General features: G+C 45.4%; 1 protein-coding gene across 1 annotated transcript; it reads left to right on the top strand.

Annotated features, from left to right (window-relative positions):
- Nucleotides 1-12,050: 12,050 nt before the first annotated feature.
- LOC306961123 (E3 ubiquitin-protein ligase TRIM21-like) lies at nt 12,051-13,679 on the top strand (the record flags this gene model as incomplete). Its single annotated transcript, XM_079553739.1, has 1 exon — nt 12,051-13,679. Exon 1 carries the CDS (start codon nt 12,057-12,059, stop codon nt 13,677-13,679), a length of 1,623 nt encoding a protein of 540 aa, XP_079409865.1. The 5' UTR covers nt 12,051-12,056.
- Between the last annotated feature and the right edge of the window lie 6,493 nt (nt 13,680-20,172).

Raw genomic sequence — 20,172 nt, forward strand, 5'->3', positions numbered from 1 at the left:
GTTTTTCGTAGGACGTTATTATATTTTTCTTGTTTGGGGTATTTTGAGCTGTTAGGATACAGATTATTGTCTTTAGTTATTTTAGGGATTTTTCAAAATTAATTACTTTGTGTTTTGGTTTCTGTATGTAGAGAAACTGTGGGTTTGCTCTGTTAATTGTTTTGTGGGAGGGGCTACATACTATATGAGGGGGCCTTCAGCACCCCAAGGGCAGAGTGTGTGCATGAAGGGGAGCTGGGTACAACGCAGGTACCAGCTCCAGGAATACTGAAAAGGCGGACTGAAAAACTGTACATATTGTATAGCACTGCACATGGAACTGGTAACAACTTTATTTTTATTGCACCTTTTGGCGGACCAGCACAATAAAGTCACCCGACACGAATCTGACTAAGCCATATCATTTGTGTAAAGGCGTAACCCCGCAACACCTTGTGTATGAATTGTGCTCTACAAATAAACTTGCCTTGCCTTGCCTTGCCAACACCTACTTCTCGTAAACAATTGCAACGTTTTTTAGGTTTTGCCAATTTTTACAGGCGCTTCGTCAGGAACTTCAGTCAAGTTGCTGCTCCACTCAATCGCCTCACCTCTACCTCGTCGCCCGTTCAGTGGACCCCTGAAGTCCAAGCAGCCTTTGACCAGCTGAAACACCGGTTCACTACAGCACCTATCCTTGCACATCCGGACCCAAGTCAACAGTTTCTCGTGGAGGTAGATGCATCTGACGTTGGGGTGGGTGCTATTCTGTCTCAACGTTCCCCTCAGACCGACAAATTTCATCCGTGTGCATTCTTCTCCAAACGTCTTTCGGATGCTGAGAGGAACTATGATGTCGGAAACCGTGAGTTGTTGGCTGTGGTTTTAGCCCTACAGGAATGGAGACATTGGTTGGAGGGGGCTACGCACCCATTTGTTATCTGGACTGATCATAAAAATCTGTCTTATCTCCGTTCAGCCCGCAGACTCAACTCTCGACAGGCACGTTGGGCTCTTTTCCTCGGACGTTTCAAGTTCAACCTTACTTACCGACCTGGATCTAAGAACACCAAACCAGACGCTCTGTCCCGACTCCACACGGCTGATGGTACGGATACGCCTCCTGAAACGATAATACCTACTTCCTGTATCCTCGCAGCTGCTCATTGCGACATAGAAAACCTTGTCACTGCAGCCCAACACACCGAACCTGATCCTGGAACTGGCCCCGCTAATCGTCTCTTTGTCCCGTCCACTGCTCGCTCTCAGGTTCTCCAGTGGGGGCATTCATCTAAGCTTTCTTGCCACCCAGGTATTCACCGCACACTGTCCTTTATAAAACAAAGATTTTGGTGGCCTACTATGGGTCCAGATGTGCGTGAATTTGTATCTGCATGTGATGTTTGTGCCCGTAGTAAATCTTCTCATCTACCTGCTGCTGGCTTGTTGCTTCCGCTCCCAGTGCCTTCTCGTCCTTGGTCCCACATTGCTGTGGATTTTGTCACCGGTCTACCCCCCTCAGAAGGTAACACTGTTGTTTTGACAATCATCGATCGCTTTTCTAAGGCGGTACATTTTGTCCCCCTCGTGAAACTCCCGTCGGCCCTGGAGACCGCTAATGTCCTAGTCCAACACGTTTTCAGATTACACGGCATCCCTATTGACATTGTGTCCGACCGTGGGCCTCAATTTTCTTCCCAGGTTTGGAAGGCGTTCTGTCGAGCCCTCGGTGCCTCTGCCAGCCTCACGTCAGGTTACCATCCTCAGTCTAATGGACAGACAGAGCGTGCCAATCAGGATCTGGGTACTGCGCTTCGCTGTGTTACTGCCCGTCATCCCTCTGCCTGGTCTTCCTTTCTTCCTTGGATAGAGTATGCTCACAACTCTATGACCAGCTCTGCTACTGGAATGTCCCCTTTCATGGCCTCCCTGGGATATCAACCACCCTTGTTTCCAGCCCAGGAGGGTGAAGTGGCCGTTCCCTCGGTTGCGGTTCACCTTCGTCGCTGCAGAAGCATCTGGCGGACTGTCTATGCAGCCCTGATTCGTTCTGCAGCTCGTACTAAGCGCACCGCAGACAGACACCGTGCTCCCGCTCCGGTTTACCAGCCGGGTCAGAGAGTGTGGCTCTCATCTCGGGATCTGCCTCTTCAAGTAGCTTGCAAAAAGCTTGCCCCTAGGTATGTTGGGCCATATGAAATTGAGAGGGTCATTAACCCGGCTGCTGTCAAGCTGAAGTTGCCAGCGGCCTTGCCTGTCCACCCTGTTTTTCATGTCTCGTTACTCAAGCCTGTCTTGTCTAGTTCCTTGTCCCCTCCGGCCGAACCCCCTCCGCCCGCCCGTCTGGTCGATGGTCATCCGGCTTTTACTGTATCCCGGATCCTGGATGTGCGCCGCCGTGGGCGTGGTTTTCAATACCTGGTCGATTGGGAGGGCTACGGTCCGGAGGAACGTTCATGGATTTCTCGGAGGCTCATCTTGGACCCTGGGTTGCTTCGGGACTTCTATGTCCGGTTTCCTGGCAAGCCCGGTAGGACGCCTGGAGGCGTCCATTAAGGGGGGGGTCCTGTTATGTGCTAGGCAAAGACTAGTGTCTTTGTCTCCCTCTTGTGTTTGTTCCCCTCTGTTTTTGTTTTTCAGGCTTGGCTCTTGGCTGGTGGGAGTGTCTCTGAGCAGGCAAAGCTGACATCCATCTTCAATCAAGCTCTGTACATAGACTCCTGGTTTTCCTGCACTCACTGCCAGATTGTTCCGTTTTCTTCACGGTTAGTACCCAAGCTTAGTAGTCAAGTTTTTGGTCATCTGTTTTTGTGGCTAAAGTTTATTTTGTTCCTTTGCGTGCAGATCCTTCCTGCCTCAGAGACACCCTGCCAGACCGTGTAGAGCCAAGCCTGTTTCGTTTTTTGTTACTTGGAGACGTCTTATTAAATAAAGACATTTTTTGTTCAACTTAGTTGCCTTTTGTGTCTGCTTTGGGGTTCACTCACCAACGCTAACACCAGGATCATAAACGTTTAACCAGACACAGGATTCCCCTCTTTGTTCACTGGGGCAGTAAAAGGAGGAGCTCTGAACTGGAACCATTTAATCTGTAACTTTTCCTGGAACCATTTAATCTGTAACTTTTCCTGGTTTAGTCTCTTCATCTGCAGAGACTTGGACGAGACCAGATTCTCTTCACAAAACGCTTCAGCCTCAAACCTCGGTGAGTCAGATCAATGATGTGCTTTGGAAAGATTATCAGTCTATTTTCTGTATTTTATAATGTGCGTATTGTCATTAGTGGATTGTGATGATGAAATGAGAATATAAATGAGTTCCAAGTATTTAGTTTAAATTTCTCAGGGGAAACTCACAAAGAATGTTTCAATGTGTTATTTAAAGATATTTAGAGAAATAGTCTGTTTGATATGAATATCGCCTCTTAAAGGAACAGGCCACCGTTTTTACATACTGAGATATGTTCTTACCTCACTTTTGTCGAGTTAATATATCCCCGTCTGGTCTTTGTCCGTGCGCTCACACATACGCAGCCTCTCCCACATGTCACATAGCTCCAAAAAAGCTCACGATAGAAGCTACCAAGCTCTTCCACGTGTTCCCTATTTAAATAAAGTTACGTGAAGTGTTTTCATGCGAAGTATATTTACACAGAAATGTAACATGTGGATTTTATAAGCAGATAAAAAGGGGAACTATATTGTGAGGCGTAATGATACGAGGAGCACAGCGTCCGCGTAGTAACTCCTAAAGACTTCCCCCGCTCACTTCCGTCAATAACCTTTAGGAGTTATTGCGCGGACGTTTTACTCCTCGTATCATTACGCCTCACAATATAGTCCCCCTTTTTATTTGCTTATAAAATCGACATGTTACATTTCTGTGTAAATATACTTCGCATGAAAACACTTCACGTAACTTTATTTAAATAGGGAACACGTGGAAGAGCTTGGTAGCTTCTATCATGAGCTTTTTTGGAGCTATGTGACATGTGGGAGAGGCTGCGTATGTGTGAGCGCACGGACAAAGACCAGACGGGGATATATTAACACGTCTAAAGTGAGGTAAGAACATATCTTAGTATGTTAAAACGGTGGCCTATTCCTTTAAAGGAACAGTACATTTGACTTGTTCGAACGAACGGCAGATAATGTTTTCAGTCAGGGGACATAAATACAGGTAAATGTTTGACCAAAGCTGCCTTTAAGACACTCACACAACAGAGGAAAAGTACGATGATCTGAACAGTCTGTGTAGAATCAGAACGTCCTTCAGGCGAACGCACACCAGAACCTCTGACGCCATGTGGGACTTCACTTCAGAGGCTTTACTCAAACCGTGCAGGGCTTTAAACACGTGTTTTATCATCAGTAACAGGACACACGTATGTGAGAGGGAGCAGAGAGCAAACATGGCTCTGTTTTGCAGGTTAACAGCGAGTTTAACCGGTTTCCCCTGAGCCCTGACGATGGTTTATCAGGGCCAGGTCTTGTGGCGGTGAACGGAGGGCGCAGGCTCTTAGCGAGGGGCGGAGGCGGAGCTACTGCGCCACTCGCCTCCGCCCCTCGTGAGGGGGCGTCACAAGAGCAGTGAGGGGGCGTCACAAGAGCAGGTGACTGCACTGAAGCCCCCGCTGACATTCATTTCCTCGTTCTATTATTGATTGACTGTGGAATTCTTCCGCAGTCAATTATTGGTTTTCATGTGCTTTATTATTATTCCTCCATCTTTTTCCCGATTTTCTAGAGCTTTCAGCACCTTCATGCTTTGTGCAATTTATGCAAGTTATGCATCAAAATGTTCCGCATGTTGAGGAGAAGGTGCTGTTACTTTTGTTCCGCATGTTGAGGAGAAGGTGCTGTTACTTTTGGGACTTCTGCAACTTACGGTTTTTCCGCAATCGGCCAAAATGTCGGAGATTTTTCCCATTGACTTATAATGGGGCTGCCGCAAATCCATGCTTTTCTGCACTTTTTTCTGCATTTTATGCAATTTCTGCACTTTGTGCAGGTTCATCTTCTGCAACTTGTGGGTTTTGAGAAAAAATTGTCCTTCTGCAGATTTCCAGTTTTTTTTATACGAGAGTTTGAAATTTTTGCATTGGTGTGTATGGGGGAATCCAGCCAATGGGGAAACTCCGCCTTTCAGCCATTTGTGCTTCTGCCAATCAAGCACTGAGGCCATTTCAACAGTTTGACCAGTTTATGGAATATAAAAGTTTATGCAAAAAACACTTTATGGGATTTAACCAGTTAATGCATTTTAAAGCGTTTATGCAATTTACATAATTTATGCAAATTAACCCATTCATGCATTTTACCAGTTTATGCAACATGACATTTTATTTATTTATACAAATTAAGCAATTTATGCAATTTGAACAGTTTATGCAATTTCTGCATTCGCTTCCCGCAATTCCGCAGTCAATCATTTCTAGTTATTATTATTATTTATACAGGTGTCTCTTGAGACTCAGTGTCTCATTTGCGAGAGAGACGTGTTAAAACACACAAGGTAAATAACAGTTAAGACAACAGTGGAACGATTAGACTCTAACACAACACTAAGAACATGTGTAAAACTTAAAAACAAGAGCAGACACATGGTAGCGGACGTGTACGTGAACAGCAGGTGGCGCCCTCACTGGCTAAGAGAATAGATGCGACTTCCTTTTTAAATGACAGATTTATTGTAGGATTTGGTGAGTGTGGTTTCTGCAAATGAACAAACAGAACAATATATATATTACAGCACAGACGTGCGCTGTACAAAGCAAATTATATACTGTTATACACACTACTCTAATAATATACATGAATATGTACTGAATTATTCAATAATATAGTATAAGAGAGTATGATCGCACTCATAAACATAAGATTGACGATAAACGAAATTACTGCAAAGAACTAAATAATATGCTATGCAGTCACTGAAAGAAATGCAGGTAAATTACACTGCACTACCATTATAAGCCACAAGATGGCGCTCTAAGACCACACATGGGAGAAAATGGGTTATCTCAGGAACGTCAAGTAAACGTCAGAGCACAAGAAATATTAACATTTCTACCAATTGGAATAAAACTGGAACTATGAACTTGAGCTGGATAAACACTGTAAGTGTGATATATATATAAATGTACTTCCAATCCCCAACATACGTTAGGCAGTAACTTAGGAAATATAAACTGAATTTACCGTTTTCTAGTGGAATAAGAACGGTACCATTAGACTAAACATGGAGGTAAAGTAAGTCTACAGAGTTACCAAACGGCCTGACATGTAACAAACACAAAGAGGGTGAATGTGACCAAAATATAGACCGACATCATGTACTCACATCGTCATTAACGCACACGTACACCCAAACAAATGTCATGCTCGTAGCGCCATGCTGGCGTCGCACGACTTGTGTCCACTAGCGAACTATAAAGAATAAAGTTATTGCACGCAAATGCGTGGGTACGTCACTGCTGACGTAAAAGTCAAGCAGGGAGTTTTCCACAGCCGCCCCCGGATTCGTAAAATGAATACGTAGGAACAGGAAAGTCACTGCTGGACTCGGGTGCGATGTGATCTCCATCGTCGGGCATCTTAGGAAGCTCGATCAGCTTGGCGACAGGACGGGTGTCGAGCTTGCCTTTGATATCCACTTCTGCAGCTCGTACCTTGCCGTCGTCACTGGGGATGATGCGGGTGATGCGCCCAACGGGAGCTGAGCGTCGAGTACCATCACGACAGAGCCCACTGCCAGGTCTGGTGTTGCGGTTCTCCACTTCTGCCGGGGTTGGAGACAAGGGAGATACTTGCGAGGGAACTCCAGAAGTGATCAGAAGCACCTGACTGTGTCGCCATCTGCGTCGTCCTAGTAGATCGCTGGAGCCGTAGACTGCCTGGGGTAGCGCCGCATCCCGCCGCTCCATGAGTAGAATGTTTGAGGTAATCGGATCAGGATCAGCCAAGTCGGAGGACGCGTAGCCTAGAGGCTCAACTTCGATGAGCACGGTCATCAAAACTTTCTCTGGGACAACCTGGTCTTTAAGGATGGTCTGGAGTGATGCCTTCGCCGATTTAATTTCCCTCTCCCAGGCTCCGCCAAAGTGTGGCGCTAAAGGTGGGTTGAATCTGAGAGATATACACAGTTTGGCCAGTTGTTCCTTGAGAGATGGATCTAGTGCTTCGAAAGCTTGTTGGAGCTCCTTATCCCCACCGCGTAGGGCTTACCCCTGCGGGCGATGAAGCGACGGAGGGCAAGGAGAAAGGAGTCCGTGTCCAGGCTCGGCAGCAGATCTAGATGAACACACCGGGACGTGAGACACTTAAACACATATGGGCCAAAACAGTCCACACCGGTAGACCAAAATGGAGGCTTGTTGAATCGGAGGCCCGCAGAAGGTAAGTCGGCCATCTTGGGGATTGTTGGCTTGCTACGCCATCTACGACACTCAACACAGTGTCGCTGATGCTTCTTGATAGCTTGACGGCCTCCTGATCTCAGCGAAGACTCTGTCCGGACCAGCGTGTAGTACACGGTCATCATAGTCTTTCACCGGCAAATGCGTACTGGGGTGATCTGGTGCAAGGACGATAGGGTGAAGTGAGTCCTCAGGCAGATCATCGGCTTTGCGGAGGCGACCTCACACTCTGATAAGGCCAACGGTGTGATCGTACTCTGGCGAGAGTGAAATAAGGCGACTGGTAGATCGGATAGGGCGGTCATGTCGCAGGGCACATCAGCTTGTACTCGCTTCAGGAGGGCTACCTCTGTGTCTAGGCGCGCTGAAGCAGACATAGGAGCTACTGCCGCCCCATTTTGGGATTGATGGGTAGCGTCTAGTAGGTCAGACCATGTATTGTACTTTGAGGGATCAGGACAAGTGTCATAGACTGTAAGCTGACCGCAGAAGGTGGATTTCCTGTGCTCTTCTGTGTTTTCCACTCTCACTGCATCACCGCGGTTGGAGGAGCCTGTAGTTTGGGTGCTGCTGGCTTGCGGAGTAAAGGTGTAGCGTAGCGGGCTAAACCATCCACTGTGACACGGATTGTTCGCTGATCCAGTGTGTTGACAGCTAGCTGGTCTTGTTTAGAGCGTGTTGCCTCCTTCTCAGTTCGAAACGGCAGGGTGTCGACTTGCCACAACATTTCAACATGCCAATATATATCCTGAGTAGGTGACGGGAACGCTGTATGAAAGCACAAAGTTTCCTTGGAAGGGGCTTGTTAGAAGTTGGTCGGTCCCTGTATGGTCCATCCCAGCAAGGTGCACACAGCGACCGGACTTCCTGGAGGTCCCATCTGCACTGGACGCACTGGGGTTATTAAATGTGGGTTATCCGAACCGATGAGGAGCATAGGCTGAACTCTACTGAACCCGCGCACTGGCACCCTACGGAGATAATCAAACCTCTTCTTGAGCATCTCTGCCGGGCAAGACTGCTCTGCGAGACTCAGTTCCTTTGTGGTGAAGGCATGATTGATGAGGTATTTAACACGAGTGTCGTCATGGTTGCACACCTCAAATGAGACAGAAGCTCCATTAAGCTTCACTACATCCTGTCTGATGGTACGAAGTGGCAGAATTTCATCCTCAGTGTGTAGACCAAGATACCTAACAGCATCAGGAGGGATGATGGTTCTTTCAGAGCCGTCGTCCAGTACGGCGTGAGTATTCAGCGTCTTGCTTCCACTGTGAAGCTGAACAGGAACAACTTTCAGCATGACCCGACTAGAGTGACTGGCCTGGCCTACATAAACCATGCAGGAAGAGGCTCTGACTGACTTTGGTGGCCACTTCATGCAGGACTAGAAGGTGTTGTTCATTGCAAGTGGAACATGGCTTTTTCAAGGTGCAGCTCTCCTGTTTGTGTCCACGCCCACATCGCCAGCATTTACCCTTGTCCTTTATCCAAGCACCTTTCTCAGCTGGAGTTGGTTTGGCAAACTCGGTACAGGCACTGAGGTAATGTTCTTGGTTGGAGCAGTAAGGGCAGTACGGCTTAAAACGCTCTCGTTTCTTGGACGTCTCACTTGGGTTAGAACTGGTTGGAGAGTTGGAAAAACTCTGTGGTGTCTCTGAAGTCTCAGGCTGGTTAGTCGCATAGATTTGGGCTATGGGTTAGGCTGCTGGGACTTTGCCGTCTTGTTCTTGCGCTCGTACAGAGTGACTTCCAGTTTGGAGGCTTCAGTAGCACGTCTTGCTACCTGTATGGCTTGAGCCTTGCGTTCCAGCCATTCAGCAAAATCAGGGTGTGTGTGTATGTTCGATCACTGCCACTGCGAATGATCCCACGGGATAAGCAATGTTCAACGAAGCGGTCTCTATAAGTGTCAGGTAGTTTCCTTAGCAGAGTGTCCATGTGCGAACCACATCTCAGCTCAGCCTGAGCGGAACCATCTTTAGTGCTTAGCAGGCCCACTAAAGTGCTGATAGCAGATGAGAAGTCCTCAGATGCCTGTGCATCACCATGCTTGATGGGGGAGAGTTCAGAATAGCCTTCAGCTCTCCCTGGACAAGTTGGCGGGGCTGTCCATAGCGCTGTTCGAGGGCTTGCATTGAGCTTGTGTATGGTGTTGGGTGGTTAACATACCTTTTTGCCACCTGATAGGCATTCGGCAACTTGAGGAGATCTAGTAGCACTTGATACTTGTAGTCCTCTGTTAAGTGTTTGTGTCCAGTCATTATGAAGTCACTCTCCTTTCCAGTGCTAAACGGGGTAAGTTTGGGTTTTGGAATGCCGTAGGAAGAGGCAATAGCCATTTCCAAGATGCCCGGAGCTGTTGGTCCCGGTGGTGGAGCAAGTTGTCCATAGGGTGCTGCTGGTGGCATCGTGGGCATGTGCCCTGCTGGTGGGAGAGGTGGATTATACGGATGGATGCACCAGGTGGATAAGCTGGATAAGCAGGGTACTGTGGGTATGACTGGTATTGTATTGGCGGAGGAAGAGGAATACTGGGTTGTACAGGAGGTGGATGTCTGACGGGCTGGGCAAGCGGAGCCTGTTGCATAGTGGGCTGTGGCGCAGACCGTACTGGTTGGTTTAGATCCTGTCTAGGAGGAGATCTGGGCTGGGAGGACCACTCATCATCCATAGACGCTTGTGCTGCAGCCTGATTCACTGGTTGAGTATGCCTGGATGGGTCTTGTGCACTTGGCTCTCCTGCTTGAAGGGCTGCGTCAGGCTGTGCAAGCGGGAAAACATCTGGTAATACTGGCTGCAGTGGGGGTTCTTGACCACTTCTATTAGTATTCCGTGTGGGGGTGTGCACTGATGCCTGAAAGCAGGGCGGCGCAGTTGTAACTGTGGCATACTAGTGTATTGCAGAAGATAATGTTGGTAAGGTGGAGGATAGTGAGGAACACTTTGTGGATAGGGCAGGCGTTTGGCACTTTCCATCACAAACTGCAACTCCTCTAACTGCTTGGTTAAGTTGCCGTAGCACGCTTCAGGCGGCACCATCGCTCCTCATCACTTGTCCTCTGCAGGGTTGGGTCAGGCATGGTCAGGTCAGCCTGAGCAAGATTGCTAGCTGTTAAACTCTCTGTAGCTTGATGGACGGATCTCTCAAGGGGAGGTCGCTGACTGGGTAAATAGCTGAGCTCGTAGTCTTTAAGGTGCAGGGGGAGATGCCTCACTCGGCTGAGGCGTTCTCTGTCGTCACCCTGGAAGGTCGCCATAACGCAGTGGGAGGGGCTATCCGGCTCGAAGGACGGCGGACGTGTACGTGAACAGCAGGTGGCGCCCTCACTGGCTGAGTATTCCTGTCAGAGAATAGATGCGACTTCCTTTTTAAATGACAGATTTATTGTAGGATTTGGTGAGTGTGGTTTCTGCAAATGAACAAACAGAACAATATATATATTAGAGCACAGACGTGCGCTGTACAAAGCAAATTATATACTGTTATACACACTACTCAAATAATATACATGAATATGTACTGAATTATTCAATAATTCAGTACAAATAATAATAATAATAATATAGTATAAGAGTATAATTGCACTCATAAACATAAGATTGACTATAAACGAAATTACTGCAAAGTACTAAATAATATGCTATGCAGTCACTGAAAGAAATGCAGGTAAATTACACTGCACTACCATTATAAGCCACAAGATGGCGCTCTAAGACCACACATAGGAAAAAGTGGGTTATCTCAGGAACGTCAAGTAAACGTCAATGGCGCCGAAGCACAAGAAATATTTACATTTCTACCAATTGGAATAAAACTGGAACTATGAACTTGAGCTGGATAAACACTGTAAGTTTGATATATATATAAATGTACTTCCAATCCCCAACATACGTTAGGCAGTAACTTAGGAAATATAAATGGAATTTACCGTTTTCTAGTGGAATAAGGATGCTGTCGTAGCATTAGCACCGGAGAAAGCTAATGCTAAGCTAAACCTCCGGTCCTCACGTGAAAACGAGAAATATGCACAAATAAAGTCAATAAAGAACAATGATCACACACTGAGCTGGGCTGATGTTGTAGTTTATTACTCACATCATCTACAAATAGCTCCGGGAGAAAACCATAGCTTGTTAGCTCGGTTAGCTCGGTTAGCTCGGTTAGCTCGGTTAGCCCGGTTAGCCCGGTTAGCCCGGTTAGCCCGGTTAGCTCGGTTAGCTCGGTTAGCTCGGTTAGCTCGGTTAGCTCGGTTAGCTCGGTTAGCTCGCATTGAGCTCCGGTTTTCTCCCATGACAACAAGCATTAAGCACTAATAACGTCAATAAAGCCGTAACGACATAGAGCAGCTTTATGACGATCACACACTGAGCCTTCACACATTTGTGGTTTATTACAGACTTTTCATCAACAACACAGGCTGGGGAGTTAATCCACCTGTAAACTGCACTAATACATGAGTAAGTAAGTAAGTAAACTTTATTTGTATAGCGCCTTTCACAGACACAGAGTCACAAAGCGCTTCACAGTGTTAAAACATAATAATATTCAAAATTCAGTAATACATGAGGCTCCACTCTCTCACCTGAGTCTGATCGTCTTCAAAGTAAATCCAGTTTCCAGAGTCTCCTCATCCCTCTGTGTGTCCTCAGGTGAGCCATGTCTGCTGCTGGCAGCTCTGAGGAGCAGTTCCTGTGCTCCATCTGTCTGGAGGTGTTCTCTGAGCCCGTCTCCACTCCATGTGGACACAACTTCTGCAAACGCTGCATCTCTCAGCACTGGGACACCAGCAGAAGCTGCTCCTGCCCCCTGTGTAAAGAGGTCTTTACCATCAGACCAAAGCTCAAAAAGAACACCTTACTTTCTGAGGTGGTTTCTAAGTCTAAACGAGAAGCAGAACTTCAGTCAAACAAAGTGTCCAAACCTGGAGACGTCCAGTGTGACGTTTGCTCTGAGCCCAAACTGAAGGCGGTGAAGTCCTGCCTGGTCTGTCTGTCCTCGTTCTGTGAGAGCCACCTCCAGCCTCATCTCACAGTGTCTGGGCTGAAGAGACACCAGCTGATGGAGCCTGTGGACGACCTGGAGGACAGGATGTATCCCAGACACCAGCGCCCCCTAGAGCTGTTCTGTAACATTGATCAGAGCTGTGTCTGTACCAAGTGTGTCTTTCTAGAGCACAAGAACCATGAGTATCTGTCTCTGGAGGAAGCGTGTGAGCGCAGGAGGAGCTCTGTGCAGAAGACTGTGGCTCAGAGCCAGGACATGGTGGAGCAGAGGAGGCTGAAGGTCCAGGAGATCAGAGCTGCCCTGGACCAGAGAGAGGCTGATCGAGAGACACAGCAGATGGTGAAGGTCTTCAGTGACATCATGGAGTCTGTGCAGAGACGTTTGGACCATCACCTCGAGGTCATGGAACAAAGTCTTTCTAAACATAAGGAGCGCGCTCAGGCCTTGATCCAACAGCTGCAGCAGGAGATGTGTGAGCTGGAGAAGAGCAGCACTGAGGCCCAGCAGCTCTCACTCTCTACAGACCCCCTCCACTTCCTACAGCGCCGCCCTGCACTGCCCCCTGCTGGCCTGAAGGACTGCAGCAGCGTGAGCTTTGAGCCGCAGACGTGTGAGGGCAGTACAGCCCGAGCTCTGTCTGAGCTGGAGACAAGTCTCTCACAGGAGATCAACAACGTCTTTAAACAACTGCCCAAAAAGGAGCAACTGAGGAGAGTTCAGACGTTTGCTGTGGACGTCACTCTGGACTCAGACTCTGCTCAACCTGCTCTGGTTCTGTCTAAAAATCTCAAACAGGTTCATTGTGGTGATGTGAAGAATAAGAAGCTCCCAGACTCTCCTCAGAGGTTTGATTATTGTCCTTGTGTTTTAGGAAAGCAGAGTTTCTCTTCAGGCAGGTTCTACTTTGAGGTTCAGGTCAAAGAGAAAACTCAGTGGGATTTAGGAGTCGCCCGAGAGTCCGTCAACAGGAAGGGAAAGATCACTGTATCACCTCAGAACGGATTCTGGAAAATTTGTTTGAGAAACAAATATATGTACAGTGCTAGTGCTGACCCTCCTGTCCTCCTGTCTCTGCAGCGTCCTCCTCAGAAGGTCGGGGTGTTTGTGGACTATGGAGCAGGTCTGGTCTCCTTTTATGACGTCGATTCTGTGGATCTGATCTACTCCTTCACCGACTGCAGCTTCAGGGGGAAAATACTGCCTTTGCTTAGTCCCTGCACGAATGATGGAGGAACAAACTCAGCTCCTCTGATCATCACCGACGTTCGGACTTAGTGTCATCCCAAAGACAAGGATGCCACTAACCCTAACCCTGTCACAAAGCTGCCGACAGATGAGTCGACAGCTCAACATTCTGAACTCACTTAGACCCGAGTCATGTTAAAACAAAAACGTCAGACTCATGCCCTAACCCTAACCCACCAATCAGGTATCGGCTACAAATATCCAATACTGAACCGAGGTTTCACCCCGCCGTTCCGACACCCCCCCACTCTGACACTGAGGTCTAATTGTCGGAGTGGGGGTGTTTCCAATTTTTATCAAACGTCCCAGCATTCCGACATTTGTTAGTTGTTAGTTAACTAACTGTAACCTCACCGTAGCCCAAACCTTAAAGATAGTGGGGTCGACAAACTAACCTCACCTTAGCCCTAACCTTAAGGATAGTGGGGTCGACAAACTAACCTCACCTTAGCCCTAACCTTAAGGATAGTGGGGTCGACAAACTAACCTCACCTTAGCCCTAACCTTAAGGATAGTGGGGTCGACAAACTAACCTCACCTTAGCCCTAACCTTAAGGATAGTGGGGTTTACAAACTAACCTCACCTTAGCCCTAACCTTAAAGATAGTGAGGTCGACAAACTAACCTCACCTTAGCCCTAACCTTAAGGATAGTGGGGTTTACGAACTAACCTCACCTTAGCCCTAACCTTAAAGATAGTGGGGTCGACAAACTAACCCTAACCCTAACCTTAAAGATAGTGAGGTCGACAAACTAACCTCACCTTAGCCCAAACCTTAAAGATAGTGGGGTCGACAAACTAACCCTAACCCTAACCTTAAGGATAGTGGGGTCGACAAACTAACCTCACCTTAGCCCTAACCTTAAGGATAGTGGGGTTTACAAACTAACCTGACCTTAGCCCTAACCTTAAGGATAGTGAGGTTTACAAACTAACCTCACCTTAGGCCTAACCTTAAGGATAGTGGGGTCGACAAACTAACCTCACCTTAGCCCTAACCTTAAGGATGGTGGGGTTGACAAACTAACCTCACCTTAGACCAAACCGTAAAGGAACAGGCCACCGTTTTTACATACTGAGATATGTTCTTACCTGAGCTTTGACGAGTTCTTTAGGACCTGTCTGATCTTCCCCCGTGCCTTCAGCCACGTAAAGCGCAGACGGCGTTAGCATTTAGCCTGCGCAGTAATCTTCACTTTACTGTGCGGATGCCAAATTACTCCTGGTATTATTACGCCTTACAATATAGTTCCCCCTTTTATCCGCTTAGAAAATCCACATTGTTTAATTGTGTGTAATTATACTTTGTAGTGGAACACTTCACGTAACCATATTTAAATAGGGAAAACGTGGAAGAGCTTGGTAGCTTCTATCTTGACCTGTTTTGGAGCTATAGAGGAGAGAGGGAGAGGCTAAATGCTAACGCCGTCTGCGCTGTGTTTACGTGACTGAAGATCAGACAGGTCCTAAAGAACTCGTCACAGCTCAGGTAAGAACATATCTCAGTGTGGAAAAACTGTGGCCTGTTCCTTTAAGGATAGTGGGGTCGACAAACTAACCTCACCTTAGCCCTAACCTTAAGGAATTGACGGGATGTCGCAAGGGAGGGGTGTCGGAATGACGGTTCGACCCCCTGAACCAGTTTTGGCTCTCAACGCCTTAAAACATAACTGTTACCACCTAAAATCTAAGTGGATATGGGCTGCATATCATTGGAAAGCTGAGAACCAGGAGAATCCAACCGCTGAGTTACTTTCAACCTGCGCAAACGCATTTCTCATCGCCGCGCGAAATTCCGTGGTTAGCATCAGTAGGATGTGCTAAAGCTAGCGTGCTAAAAAACAAAAAACGAAAAACCGACTTGAAAAATGTATTCATAACACATGCATAAACGAACACAGCACAACGAGGAGTGCGGGAAAGCGTCCGAGTCCGCGGTACATTGTCCAGCACGAGCCGTCGGAACTTCCCGGACAGGTAATATTTAGGTTAATGTTTAGATCAGTGTCGTTATGTTTGTGTTGACTCTCAATCGTCCAGAAGAGGTTGTTTTAGCCGATGTTTAACAGATCATTGTGTGATATTGTGGGAATCAACATTCAATCATTTTGTGGTTTCTAAATGATGGTGTAAATATGGTTTGTTTGTGGCCACAGCGCCCTCCAGTGGGAAGTTGAGTGGAAACATTTAGGGCATTGATGAAGTGCTGGATTTGTTTGTTTTATGTGTAAAGTATTTAGTTAATTTTTTGTCTCTTCAAATATAAAACTGATAATGTCCTGGATTTCTGACTTCATTAATCAAAACAAAACAGAAAATCTGATCGGATGTGGATAAAATCTTCTATAAATCGAAATAAAAATGTGCTGAGCTCACTTGTGTTGTTGTGATTATTAAAGTTTCTCTCTTTTATTCTTCTGCTCTGTCTTAATCAGGGACGGCTGGTATCGATGGGCTCGCTGCACTAAGCCCCCCCTGACATTTCTTTGAAAGAGAAGACATTGTAATTGCCATTTTAATGTGCATCATCAGTGTAGTTTTATGTATCTGATCATGACTTTTGCCACAAAGAACAGAAAATGGGACGAGGTTTAATCAGCCCTAGGCTCAAACAAAGGCAAACATGACAGAGACCAGCAGATGGCAGTAGTGCGTGGACCCAGCACTCACACATTAGCACCCTCTCCATAGGACCGAGACCGGTTCATTTAGGGAGGGGTGCCCAAACCCAAGCCAAAATGAATTGATATCACATTTTGAGTCCGGTCATCTATGACAGTTCATATTTGCACTAGAGACATTTTTGGAATCTAGTGTAGTTGTTCTATATTTTTTCTACAAATAACACTTTTCATTTTTAAAAAAAGAAAAAAAGAGAAAAAGCTGAAGAGACAATGCTTTTACATATTTGCACTCTGTTGCGTTTAAATGTAGCCGGGCCGGACTGGGACTGAAAAACGGCCCTAGACTCTGGACCAGCCCGGCCCAAACCAGCGTAAATGCAACACTTCCACAAATACATATTTTACCCTTAACCGAGTGCATCTTCTCCAGTTCGGCTTTACCCAAATCTAAAAGCTTCTTGACCGAAGAGCGACAGTGTAATGCCTGACTTGAAAGCTAAGACTTACAAAAGTGATTGAAACTTTTTGTCACGTTGTCGCCACATGTTTGTTGCTTTTTCGTCACGTTTTTGTCGTGTATTCGTTGTGTTTTCGTCACTTTTGTGTCACTTTCGTTTTGTGTTTTTGTGGCTTTTTTCCATTGCTTTGTTTTCGTCTCTCGTTTGTCATGTTTTTGTGGGTTTTTGTTGCTTTCCTGGCACATTTTTGTTCCGTTTTCATCCTCACTTTCGTCGCTATTTTGATTCTTTCCTTTTAAGCTTTTAGATTTAGGTAAAGCTCGGGGGCCGGTGAGCCATATGCCCTGTATTACAGAGAACAGAACTAATAAAGCACCAAACAAGACGCCTCTATGTCTTTCATGCCAACACCAGACTGAACAACGTGGGGTTTAGAGAGTTAACCCTCCCAGACACGGTCAGGGGACAAAAGCAGGTCAACACAGCGATAAAGAGAGTTCAGACATTATTCCCTCCTGAGCTGCAGAGACACATCCACATCAGGCTCTTTCAGATGAACTTTTCTAAACTCACTGAGCTGCTGCACAAAGCGGAAACACTTCACAGTCACAGATCTGTTACACAGTGAGAGCGCTCACTCTGTCACTTTACCGGAACTGTTCCAAACGTGGCTAAGGCAGAGTGAGCGCTCACTTTATCCACAAACAATCCCTGATCCCGAACGCTCCGGTGCAGTTGGAGGTCAGTAACAGCAGCAGAAGCGTCAGGCTGTGCAGCGCGGGGGGGCTGTCGCTCAAGGTAAACTTTTCACTTTCTTTATCTGATCAGGGACATTCACAAACAACATTAGTCTAAGAGAGAAGAGATGTCAGTCAGTCAGTCAGTCAGTCAGTCAGTGGTGCAATAGCTGAAGTGTTTCTTGTTGTCACTGTGTTTCTCTTTGTCAGAGAGCTCTAGTTTCTTATTCAGTCCTGGCTTTTAACCTTTTTTCTCTAAGTCCTGGTTTAGTCCTGGCTCAGACTCAGCTCTGCCGTCTCTGAGAGCGACTAAAGTGTTAGTAAGTTATAGCTCTGCTTCGCTTTAACCTCTTAACTCCCGCCTGAACCGAGAGGGTCTTTTTCCTCACGTCAGATTTTTTTTCCAGCATTTTTTTGTTGGGTGTTCAACTCATTTTGTAACTTTTTTGTCTTTTTTTTGTAATTTTTTGTCAAATTTTTATCACATTTTTGTCATTTTTTGGTCACATTTTTGTCATGTTCTTGTCAATGTTTTCTCGCTTTTCTGTCACATTTCCATAATTGTTTTCGTCTCAGTTTTGTTGCTATTTTCGCAGCTTTTTTCCAGAAGCTTTTGGATTGGTTGGACTGGTTGTGTTCTGTCCGTACAGTGCAGGACTTCAACATCTCCTGAATATCTGTTCACAATATGGCTTTGATAATGATATTAAATATAACGCTGTGAAAAGCTGTATAATGATTGTGAGAACCAAGGATGACCGGTCTCTAACATTCCCTGAGTTCACCCTGTGTGGCAGTTCTTAACATCACAGATGAGATGAAGTATTTGGGTCATTATATCTGTAGTGATCTTACTGATGACCGGGACATGCACAGGCAGGTGTGTAAACTGTATGGTCAATCCAACATGCTGGTCAGGAAACTCTATATGTGTTCTGTAGATGTCAAAGTGACTCTGTTTAAAGCTTTTTGTTCTCCTCTGTTCACTGCACAGCTGTGGCGAAGTTTTAAAAAGTCCAGCTTGCAGATGCTCACAGCTGCATATAATGACTCTATGAGGCTGCTGTTAAAGGATAAATGGATCGAAACTAAACCTGATCTGAACAGAGTCACGGAACACGAACTTTGCAACAGAAATGTGTTAAAACTCGTGTGTAAAGTCTGAGGAGAACGACTTGTTCAGAGCTTCATCTGCTCCTCAAAACCAAGGCTCTTATTGCACTAATACAAACGTGAATCGGAGCTTATTATCGGCTCAGTTTTACCGTAATGTTTAAGAATCAGTGGGTGAACGGGACGATATTCACAAGTTTGTGTCGTAGCTTCCGTTTTTGAAGTCGCTCCACCTGGTCCGTGAGCTCACACTGCAAAAAGTAATTAACTAGATCAGTATAAACATCTCAATTTGAGCACAATAATCCACATGTTAGTTGTTCTGACTGGTTAAGAAGTTGTTGGGCATTTGTCCTGGATTATTTCACTTGTTCTGAGATGTTTCTGACTCGTTTCGATACATTTCGTCCTTATTTCAGGTCATTTTCTTTGCCAATGGGGAAAGAACATTGGTCTTATCTCATTGGCGATTTTACTTTCTTATTTCAAGCGAGATTAACCCTAGAACTGGTCTGAAATGTCCTCAAACAAGCAAAGCAAACTCGGTCCGATCAGGAAAAGTGTCTAAATGAGTGAAAACCGCTCAAAACAAGAAACATTTCTTCAATTCAAGTCATTTAGGCCAATGCTTGATATTTACTTTTTGTAGTGCAAAGCCTCGTACCTCCTCGGTGAGAATATAGAGATAGAGACACTACTGAAACTAGTGCATATTAGTTATATTCGTGATTATATTTGCGTGTTTCTGGCAGGCGGGGGCGTGGCATCACCATGGACGATGATATGATCCATCGGACCGACCGTAGTGGCCGTCAGTGTTAATGTCGTCGACCAAAATATTTAGTCTTAATTTTAGTCAAAGTGATATTTTTGTGACTAAAACTAAATTAAAAGTTTCTCATGAGACTAAAACTGTGACTAAAATGTCCAGATATTTGAGTCGACTAAAATAAGACTAAATAAAGATGAAAAAAGGAGAGACTAAAATCATCCAAACTTGTATTTTTTGTCACATTTTTGTTGATTTTTTGTTGAATTTTTGTCACATTTTTGTTGAATTTTGGTCACATTTTTGTCACATTTTTGTCACATTTTTGTTGAGTTTTTGTTGAATTTTCGTCACATTTTTGTCACATTTTTGTTGAATTTTTGTCACATTTTTGTCACATTTTTGTTGAATTTTTGTCACATTTTTGTCACATTTTTGTCACATTTTTGTCACATTTTTGTTGAATTTTTGTTGAATTTTTATCACATTTTTGTTGAATTTTTGTTGAATTTTTATCACATTTTTGTTGAATTTTTGTTGAATTTTTGTCACATTTTTGTTGAGTTTTTGTTGAATTTTCGTCACATTTTTGTTGAATTTTTGTCACATTTTTGTTGAATTTTTGTCACATTTTTGTTGAATTTAACCCAATCTGAAAGATCATTTAATCAGATCATGTAAATTCTCTGCCAAATGAACAGGTTTGTGCTTTATTCATGTGGAAGCAGCTCCATGAAGTCGAGGACCTTGATTAAATATGATTATAATGAATAAATTATAAAATATAAATGCAGAGTCGACTAAATTAGTCTTAAATTTAG

The sequence above is a fragment of the Gobius niger genome (genome assembly GCF_951799975.1).
Source record: "Gobius niger genome assembly, chromosome: 3".
In the NCBI taxonomy this organism is placed as follows: domain Eukaryota; kingdom Metazoa; phylum Chordata; class Actinopteri; order Gobiiformes; family Gobiidae; genus Gobius; species Gobius niger.